General features: G+C 36.2%; 1 protein-coding gene across 1 annotated transcript; it reads right to left on the minus strand.

Annotated features, from left to right (window-relative positions):
• Positions 1–713: 713 nt before the first annotated feature.
• On the minus strand, positions 714–2,487 carry LOC149844498 (aromatic-L-amino-acid decarboxylase-like). The gene has a single exon (XM_089997241.1). It carries the CDS (start codon positions 2,440–2,442, stop codon positions 868–870), a length of 1,575 nt encoding a protein of 524 aa, XP_089853367.1. The 5' UTR covers positions 2,443–2,487; the 3' UTR covers positions 714–867.
• Between the last annotated feature and the right edge of the window lie 8,895 nt (positions 2,488–11,382).

The following is an 11,382-nucleotide window of genomic DNA, read 5'->3' on the forward strand; positions in this document are numbered from 1 at the left end:
GCTCCCATTGATAGTGTTGATCGCCTATGGTGGAGAGCGTTAGGTGAGCCGGATTTGTCATTAAAGCATGCATATGAATATGTATCGGACCCTATGGTGCAATGGCTGCCTTAGAATGCATTGTGGGACATGGGTATGTCAGTGAGAGGGTCATTTGTGGGTTGGTTAGTGTTGTTGGATAAGATCTTAATAGAGGGAAATAAAAAAAAGAGGGTTTTTCATCTTGCTAGCCGTTACTCTCTATGTTTTGCAAGACGACATGGTTGGAGAGAAATAATCACATTTTTCGTGGTCAGCAAGTATCTTGGAATGTGTTGATGCAGTTCGTTAAGGGACTACTTCGCGAGCGGGTTATGCTCAAGTGATCTGGTACAGATTTCAGCTGGGTTGGGAATTGCCGTATTAGCTGCAGGGTGGACTGTCAAGGATAATACTATCTGTTGCTTTTGTTTTCTGCAGTGTGTTTTTTTTTTCAATGCAGTTGGAATGTCGTCAACATTTGCTCTGATCAGAGAGGACTGTGATTGTCCCTCTTGTTTTATGCTGCAGTTTATAAGTATTTCTGCAACAACTGAATTAAAAGAAATAGGCATGTATCTGATTTTGTTTTTTGTTTCTATGTTACAGCAAGTGATGCCTCATCAGCTGTAATATTATTCCTATTTGTTATGATTGAAATCTAATTTCTTTAAAATAAAAAAGACACACACACATGCACACAACCAAGATGTGCATGACTTATTCATGCACACAATTAAGATGTGTATGACTCTTATTCATACACGTACATACGCACATTCACACGACTAAGATGTGCATGACTCTTTTTCATGGGTGCAGTGAGCAGGTCTGGTGATTGTAATGGAATTAGTGAGGCCCAATCACATCAAAGAGCGTAGAGTGCGCCACCACATCATTTTGGGGCCCACTTTCACCAACATTACCACCAGAGTTGTGTGCAACATCATCGCTCAACAACTCCCCAGCCTTCTCCTGTATCAACATCCACGCACCATCTACGTGCCTCTCCTCGGTCAATGACCCACCCACTGAGAACCTCAGCACATAGATGCCCCCGACCACGGTGTGTTTCATATAGGCCTTCCCCGTCCCATTTACCGCCTCCATCAATTCCCGGTTCACTGCTGTCGCATCTCGACTCATACCCACTTTGAGCCTGAAGCACACCAAAGCGAACCGCCTTGGTGTGACAACCTCAAAACGTCTGTCGGCCCTCACCAGTGCCTCAAACCTCTTCGCCAGCATCACGTCACTGCGTATGTGTGCCTGGAGCCCGACGACCCCATAGGTGCGGAGTACGATCCATAGACGGAGGGCTCGAAAAGGCCGGGTGGTGGCAAGCTGCCAATCCTTGTAGTCTATGACCATCTTAGACTCGCTCGTATTGTCTCGGGTGTACTCCGGGTTTATAGCCAGTGCCTGGACAAGTTTGTCTGGGTCCCTAAGCCAAAAGCAGCTGCAGTTCACACCTGCTAGGAGCCATTTGTGTGCGTTCAAGCTTAGGGAGTCAGCCAACTCGACCCCGTTCAGATAAGGCCTGAACTCAGGGCAGACGCATGCGCTACCTGCATAGGCCGCATCAATATGCAACCAAGCCCCATACTCTGCTGCAACCAGACCCAGTGGCTCTATGGGGTCCACAGCATTGGATGATGTGGTCCCCACTGTGGCGCATAGGTACAACGGCACCAGCCCAGCTGCTAAGTCTGCCTGCATGGCTGCTCGGACCAGGTCGGTTGAGAGTGCGAAGTTGGTACCTGCCGATGTTGGCAGAGCCCGTATATTGGCTGGTGGGATCCCAGCAACCTTGCATGCCTTGGTGAAGGTGAAGTGCGTCTGGTCCGAACAATACACAATATGCTGGCTGGCGTTTGTGTGGCCGATGCGCGCGAGGGAACGCTCACGTGCGGCTGCTAGTGTGCACAATATTGCCTCAGAGGTGCAGCTGTTGAGGACTCCACCACCACCCCCAGAAAATGTGAAGGATTTAGGCAGCTTGAGAAGGTTCGCCAACCAGTCCAAGACCAAGGACTCGAGCTCGGTGGCTGCGGGTGAGTCGAGCCACTTGAATGGGATAACATTCAAGCCCGAGCTCAACATCTGACCAAGTAAGCTAGCAGTGCTGCAACATACTGGAAAGTAGGCAAAGAAGTTGGGACTGAGCCAGTGTGTGATGCCTGGGATAATGATCCTGCACAAATCCCCAAGGATATCCTCCAGTGGCTCGGATTGGTTCGGCACCGTCTCCGGCAGTGCTCGCCGGAGATAGCCCGGCTCAACCTTGCTACAGACGGGATACTTCTCTATGTCCTTGTGGTAGTCGGCAATGAAATCGACAATGATATGAGCTTGCTTCCTAAACTCTTCTGAATCTAATGGTCGAAATTCTTTGCCCATAGAGTCAGTGTTGCATGAATCCATTCTCTCTCTCACTTGGAAGGGCCAAACACTCAGGGTGGTCTAGTTGTGTGGAGGAAGAGGGCCTTCTTGAGCAGATATATATAGAGCTGAAGAAGTAGGGACGATGCGTGTGTTTGTGGCCATCAGGTCATTTTGAAAATGAACTTATTTTTACCTTTTCGGTTAACGACGTCTTTGAAGAAAATAGAAAGCAGCTTAAAAGTAAATCTTCAAAAGTATTGCTATTCACGAATTTGCTTTTTCTCACTACCTACTAACATCAAGAAGTACAGTTATTTAAAAAAGGCAAAGCCTTTACATGAAAATAGGAAACCTAAGCTAAAAGTTAGGAAAGTAACAACTCACATATGCCACTTTTTGGAGACTCTACCAACAAAAACAAATCCCTATAAACTAGGAAACTACAATACGTGGGCTTTGAGTGCTCTTCAAGTCGGACATGGACATTGGATGCTCTACCCATTTTCTTCTACCTTAAGCACCAAGTCAAACGTGGGCATTGGATGCTCTTGCCCACGACTTTGAACATTAACCAACATTTTCTCCCCCTTAATGTGAAAGGCCTTGCACACCTATGGATTCTCTGAACATCAAAAACTTTTGAGATGACAAGGCTTTTGTGAAACCATCAGCAACTTGTTCATTTATAGAGAAATGTTTCAACACTACTTCACCTTTTTCCACTGCATCTCTTATAAAATGATATCTAAGCTCGATGAGCTTTATTCTACCATGAAAGGTAGGATTTTTAGCAATAGAAATTATAGACTGATTATCACAATGGAGCTTAGTTGGGAGTTTTTGTTCTACATGCAGGTCCTTCATAACACACCTCATCCAGATTGCTTGACAGGTAGCATATGTAGCCGCAATATATTCTGCTTCTGAAGATGATAGCGCTATTGAATTTTGTTTCTTTAAACACCATGACACAATGCCTGAACCAAAAGCGAATGCAAAATCGCTTGTGTTTTTTCGATCGTCCATTGAGTCTGCCCAATCACTGTCAGTAAATCCAATCAAATTAAAGTCAGTAACAATATTATAAAAAATTCCATAATTGATTGTTGCCCGTATATAGCAGAGAATTCGTTTTGCTGCGCCTAGATGTTGCACAGATGGATTGTGCATAAACCTTGAAATCATACTGACTGAGAATACAATGTCCAGCCGAGTGTGAGTTAAATACATAAATTTGCTGACCAAGCTTCTAAAATATCTTTCATTAGATCTTGTCATTCCATCTTCCAAACTCAATTTCTCATTCGCATTCATCGGAGTTTTACAAACTTTGCAATTCAACATTTTTTTATTTTTTAAGTAGTAACAAAACATACTTTTCTTGAGACACGAAAATCCCTTCTTCAGATTACACGATGTGAAGACCAAGAAAAAAACATAGCAACCCCAAATCTGACATTTCAAATTCCTTTATCATACTATGTTTAAATTCTGCAATAAGCTTAGATGAAGAACCAGTGTAGATAATATCATCTACATAGACACTTACAATGAGCAAATGAAGACCCATATCGTCATCTCGACAAATTTCTTGAGATTTGCTCGATAGTGCGAATCAACAACTTTGGAGACAACACAATGAGGTCGACTAGGCGGGAACACAGTGCACAATGTCACAAATGACACTCTTTTTCATAGAGAGCCCGATTGAGCCTGACTTCATGTCCATTGATCTCATGGACGATGAAGGTTTGTACAGGGATCCGTCTGGCTGGGGACGTGAAACTTAGCGCTTTATCGGAGGCAACCCATATCTTGTATAGTATTAGATTTGTTTCGCATTTGTAGAACTTTATTAGGTTTTGTTTTTCCTTTTTCATTTTATTCATGAGTTTTTCATGTCCTGTCATGTATAACAACGATTTTTTGAAAACACTGTAAGTCATAATAGCGATTTACACATAATGATTTACTGAACAATACAAAAAATCGCTATAGTGACTCATGAAATACACTACAAATCGCTATAGCGTTTTGTAGTGTTATTCATTAAGCCGTCACGCGTAAATCGCTATTTGAATCAAGACCAACTTATTGTGGGCGTATCTCCCTAACCAGAGATCGAATTTTCGATCCGTAAAAAGTGGTATCTTTGTTATTGAGTCTAGTTTATTTTTGTCAATTTTTAGCAATTGTTATGATAATTTCATATCTGTTTTTGGTCAAAAATCAAGCCCCTATCACACTCTATATCGTTTGAGTTACTCAGGTTTTTAGTTCATTTTCCAAGAGTCATATCTCTATAACGGGAGATCATTTTTCAAATCTGTAAAAAAGGTTTTTTTTTTATTTGTTTAGTTTATATCTGGAAATTTTTATAACTTTATGTATTTATTAGATATTTCAAATATATAAAAAATCAGAACTGTTTTGTTTAATCTTGGTTAAATAAGATTATTCTGTAACCAGTCCTAAATTTTAACAAATTTAAAATATTAAATATGTAAAAAGTTATAAAAAATTTCAGATATAAATTAGACACATAAACAAAGAAAATCATTTTTACATATTTGAAAAATGATCTCCCATTGGGGAGATATGACTCTCGCAAAATGAACTAAAAACATGTGTAACTCAAATAATGCAGAATAATAAAGGTATGGTTTTTAATCAAAATGAGAAAACAAATGACCATAAAAATTGCTGAAAATTGACAGAAATAAACTAAACTCAATAAGAAAGACACCGTTTTTTACAGATTTGATATGCAATCTCCGGTTAGAAGGATATGCCCTCGACAAGTTGGTCCTAATTCAGGTAGCGATTTAGGACGTAAATCACACAGCGATTTTATGAAAACACTGTAAGTCACAATAACGATTTACATGCAATGATTTACTGAACAACACCACAAATCACTATAGTGACTCAGAAAATACACTACAAATTGCTATAGCGATTTGTAGAGTTATTCAACAAGCCGTCACACGTAAATCGCTATTTGAATTCAGACCAACTTGTTGGGGGCGTATCTCCCTAACCAAAGATCGGATTTCCGATCCGTAAAAAAAAGCATCTTCGTTATTGTGTCTAGTTTATTTGTGTCAATTTTTAGCAATTTTTATGGTAATTTCATTTCTGTTTTTAGTCAAAAACCAAGACCCTGACACACTCTATATCGTTTAAGTTACTCAGGTTTTTGGTTCATTTTGCAAGAGTCATATCTCCATAACGGGAGATCATTTTTCAAATCTATAAGAAGGGTTTTCTTTTTTTATTTGTCTAGTTTATATTTAGAAATTTTTATAACTTTATATATTTATTTGATATTTCAAATATGTAAAAAACTGCAACTGTTTTGTTTAATCATGGTTAAATAAGATTAATCTGTAACCAGTCCTGAATTTTAACAAATTTAAAATATCAAATATGTATAAAAAGTTATAAAAATTTCCAGATATAAACCAGACACATAAATAAAGAAAACCCTTTTTACATATTTGGAAAATGATCTCTCATTGAGGAGATATGACTCTCGCATAATGAACTAAAAACCTGTGCAACTCAAATAATGCAAAATAATAAGGGTCTGGTTTTTAATCTAAATGGGGAATAAAATGATCATAAAAATTTCTGAAAATTGTCAAAAAAAAAACTAGACTTAATAATAAAGACACTGGTTTTTACGGATTTGAAATCCGATCTCTGGTTAGAAAAATATGCCCCCGACAAGTTGGTCCTAACTGAGGTAGCGATTTACGCCATAAATCACATAGCGATTTTCTGAAAACTCTGTAAGTCACAATAGAGATTTACACATAATAATTTACTGAACAACACCATAAATCACTATAGTGACTCATGAAATATACTACAAATCGCCAGTAAGCCGTCACGCCTAAATCACTATTTGAATCAAGACCAACTTGTTGGGGGCGTATCTCTGTAACCGGAGATCGAATTTTCTATTCGTAAAAAGTGGCATCTTCGTTATTGAGTGTAGTTTATTTTTGCCATTTTTAGCAATTTTTATAGTAATTTAATATCTGTTTTTGGTCGAAAACCAAGACTATGTCACACTCTATATCGTTTGAGTTACTCAGGTTTTTAGTTCATTTTGCAAGAGTCATATCTCCATAACGGAAGATCATTATGCGAGAGTCATTGAAGAAAATAGAAAGCAGCTTAAAAGTAAATCTTCAAAAGTATTGCTATTCACGAAATTTGCTTTTTCTCTCTACCTACTAACATGAAGAAGTACAGTTATTTAAAAAAGGCAAAGCCTTTACATGAAAATAGGAAACCTAAGCTAAAAGTTAGGAAAGTAACAACTCACATATGCCACTTTTTGGAGACTCTACCAACAAAAACAAATCCCTATAAACTAGGAAACTACAATACGTGGGCTTTGAGTGCTCTTCAAGTCAGACATGGACATTGGATGCTCTACCCACTTTCTTCTACCTTAAGCACCAAGTCAAACGTGGGCATTGGATGCTCTTGCCCACGACCTTGAACATTAACCAACATTTTCTCCCCCTTAATGTGAAAGGCCTTGCACACCTATGGATTCTCTGAACATCAAAAACTTTTGAGATGACAAGGCTTTTGTGAAACCATCAGCAACTTGTTCATTTATAGAGAAATGTTTCAACACTACTTCACCTTTTTCCACTGCATCTCTTATAAAATGATATCTAAGCTCGATGAGCTTTATTCTACCATGAAAGGTAGGATTTTTAGCAATAGAAATTATAGACTGATTATCACAATGGAGCTTAGTTGGGAGTTTTTGTTCTACATGCAGGTCCTTCATAACACACCTCATCCAGATTGCTTGACAGGTAGCATATGTAGCCGCAATATATTCTGCTTCTGAAGATGATAGCGCTATTGAATTTTGTTTCTTTAAACACCATGACACAATGCCTGAACCAAAAGCGAATGCAAAATCGCTTGTGTTTTTTCGATCGTCCATTGAGTCTGCCCAATCACTGTCAGTAAATCCAATCAAATTAAAGTCAGTAACAATATTATAAAAAAATCCATAATTGATTGTTGCCCGTATATAGCAGAGAATCCGTTTTGCTGCGCCTAGATGTTGCACAGATGGATTGTGCATAAACCTTGAAATCATACTGACTGAGAATACAATGTCCAGCCGAGTGTGAGTTAAATACATAAATCTGCTGACCAAGCTTCTAAAATATCTTTCATTAGATCTTGCCATTCCATCTTCCAAACTCAATTTCTCATTCGCATTCATCAGAGTTTCACAAACTTTGCAATTCAACATTTTTTTATTTTTTAAGCAGTTCCAAAACATACTTTTCTTGAGACACGAAAATCCCTTCTTCAGATTGCACGATGTGAAGACCAAGAAAAAAACATAGCAACCCCAAATCTGACATTTCAAATTCCTTCATCATACTATGTTTAAATTCTGCAATAAGCTTAGATGAAGAACCAGTGTAGATAATATCATCTACATAGATACTTACAATGAGAAAATAAAGACCCATATCGTCATCTCGACGAATTTCTTGAGATTTGCTCGATAGTGCGAATCAACAACTTTGGAGACAACACAATGAGGTCGACTAGGCGGGAACACAGTGCACAATGTCACAAATGACACTCTTTTTCATAGAGAGCCCGATTGAGCCTGACTTCATGTCCATTGATCTCATGGACGATGAAGGTTTGTACAGGGATCCGTCTGGTTGGGGACGTGAAACTTAGCGCTTTATCGGAGGCAACCCATATCTTGTATAGTATTAGATTTGTTTCGCATTTGTAGAACTTTATTAGGTTTTGTTTTTCCTTTTTCATTTTATTCATGAGTTTTTCATGTCCTGTCATGTATAACAACGATTTTTTGAAAACACTGTAAGTCATAATAGCGATTTACACATAATGATTTATTGAACAACACCACAAATCGCTATAGTGACTCATGAAATACACTACAATTCGCTATAGCGTTTTGTAGTGTTATTCAGTAAGTCGTCACGTGTAAATCGCTATTTGAATCAAGACCAACTTGTTGGGGGCGTATCTCCCTAACCCGAGATCGGATTTCCGATCCGTAAAAAGCGGCATCTTTGTTATTGAATCTAGTTTATTTTTGCCAATTTTTTGAAATTTAATGGTAATTTTATATCTAATTTTGGTCGAGAATCAAGACTCTGTCACACTCTATATCGTTCGAGTTACTCAAGTTTTAAATTCATTTTCCAAGAGTCATATCTCTATAACGGGAGATCATTTTTCAAATCTGTAAAAAAGGTTTTCTTTTTTTATTTGTCTAGTTTATATCTGGAAATTTTTATAACTTTATATATTTATTTGATATTTCAAATATGTAAAAAAACCAGAACTGTTTTGTTTAATCATGGTTAAATAGGATTCATCTGTAGCCAGTCCTGAATTTTAACAAATATAAAATATCAAATATATATAAAAAGTTATAAAAAAATTCAGATATAAACTAGACACATAAAGAAATAAAACCTTTTTTACATATTTAGAAAATGATCTCATATTTGGGAGATATGACTCTCGCAAAATGAACTAAAAACATGTGCAACTCAAATAATGCAGAATAATAAAGGTCTGATTTTTAATCAAAATGGGAAAACAAATGACCATAAAAATTGCTAAAAATTGACAAAAATAAACTAGACTAAATAAGAAAGACATCGATTTTTACGGATTTGATTTGCGATCTTCGGTTAGGAAGATATGCCCTCGACAAGTTGTTCCTAATTTAGGTAGTGATTTACGCCGTAAGTCACACAACGATTTTCTGAAAACACTGTAAGTCACAATAGCGATTTACACATAATGATTTACTGAACAACACTACAAATCCCTATAGTGACTCATGAAATACACTACAAATCGCTATAGTGATTTGTAGTGTTATTCAATAAGCCGTCAAATGTAAATCGCTATTTGAATTAAGACTAACTTGTTGCGAGCGTATCTCCTTAACCGGAGATCGGATTTTCGATCCGTAAAAAGCGGCATCTTTGTTATTGTGTCTAGTTTATTTATGCCATTTTTTAGCAATTGTTATGTTAATGTCATATCTGTTTTTTGTCAAAAACAAAGACCCTGATACACTCTATATCGTTTGAGTTACTCAGGTTTTTAGTTCATTTTGCAAGAGTCATATCTCCATAACAGAAGATCATTTTTCAAATCTGTCAAAAGGGTTTTCTTTCTTTATTTGTCTAGTTTATATCTGAAAATTTTTAAAACTTTATATATTTATTTGATATTTCAAATATGTAAAAAACCGGAACTATTTTATTTAATCATGGTTAAATAAGATTAATTTGTAACCAGTCATGAATTTTAACAAATTTAAAATATCAAATATGTATAAGAAGTTATAAAATTTTTTAAATATAAACTAGACACATAAATAAAGAAAACCCTATTTACAGATTTGGAAAATAATCTCTCATTGAGGAGATAGGACTCTCGCAAAATGAATAAAAAACTTATGCAACTCAAATAATGCAAAATAATAGGGGTCTAGTTTTTAATCAAAATGGAGAATAAAATGACCATAAAAATTACTCAAAATTGTCAGAAATAAACTAGACTCAATAAAAAAGATACCACTTTTTACAGATTTTAAATCCGATCTTCGATTAGGGAGATATGCTCCCGACAAGTTGGTCCTAATTCAGGTAGCGATTTACGCCGTAAATCGCACAACGATTTTCTGAAAATACTGTAAGTCACAAATGCAATTTATACATAATGATTTACTGAACAACACCACAAATCTCTATAGTAACTCATGAAATACACTATAAATGTTATTCAGTAAGCCGTTACGCGTAAATCGCTATTTGAATCAAGAGCAACTTGTTGGGGGCGTATCTCCCTAACCGGAAATCGGATTTCCAATACGTAAAAACAGCATCTTTGTTATTGAGTCTAGTTTATTTATGCCAATTTTTAGCAATTTTTATAATAATTTCATATTTGTTTTTGGTCAAAAACCAATACACTGTCACACTCTAAATCATTTGAGTTATTCAGGTTTTTAGTTCATTTTGCAAGAGTTATATCTGTATAACAGGAGATTATTTTTCAAATCATTTGTCTAGTTTATATCTATAAATTTTTATAACTTTGTATATTTATTTGATATTTCAAATATGTAAAAAACTGCAACTGTTTTGTTTAATCATGGTTAAATAAGATTAATTTGTAACCAGTCCTGAATTTTAACAAGTTTAAAATATCAAATATGTATAAAAAGTTATAAAAATTTCCAGATATAAACTAGACATATAAAGAAAGAAAACCCTTTTTACATATTTGGAAAATGATCTCTCATTGAGTAGATATGACTCTCGCATAATGAACTAAAAACCTGTGCAACTCAAATAATGCAAAATAATAGGGGTCTGGTTTTTAATCTAAATGTGGAATAAAATGATCATAAAAATTGCTGAAAATTGTAAAAAAAAAAACTAGACTCAATAAGAAAGACACCATTTTTTACAGATTTAAAATTTGATCTTCGGTTAGAGAGATATGCCCACAACAAGTTGGTCCTAATTTAGGTAGTGATTTACGCCATAAATCCCACAACGATTTTCTGAAAACACTGTAAGTCACAATAGCGATTTACACATTATAATTTACTGAACAACACCATAAATCTCTATAATGACTCATGAAATACACTACGAATCGCCAGTAAGCTGTCACACGTAAATTGCTATTTGAATCAAGACCAACTTGTTTGGGGCGTATCTCTCTAACCGGAGGTCGGATTTCCGATCCGTAAAAAAAAGCATCTTCGTTATTGAGTCTAGTTTATTTCTGATAATTTTTAGCAATTTTTATGGTAATTTTGTATCTGTTTTTGGTCGAAAACCAAGACCCTGTCACACTCTATATCGTTTGAGTTACTCAGGTTTTTAATTCATTTTGCAAGAGTCATATCTC

This window comes from Nuphar pumila, chromosome 2 (assembly GCF_984573655.1).
Source record: "Nuphar pumila chromosome 2, dmNupPumi1.hap1.1, whole genome shotgun sequence".
NCBI lineage: Eukaryota > Viridiplantae > Streptophyta > Magnoliopsida > Nymphaeales > Nymphaeaceae > Nuphar > Nuphar pumila.

Excerpts from the sequence above, each read along its gene's own strand:
- LOC149844498 (XM_089997241.1), bottom strand. The coding sequence starts at position 2,442 with ATGGATTCATGCAACACTGACTCTATGGGCAAAGAATTTCGACCATTA.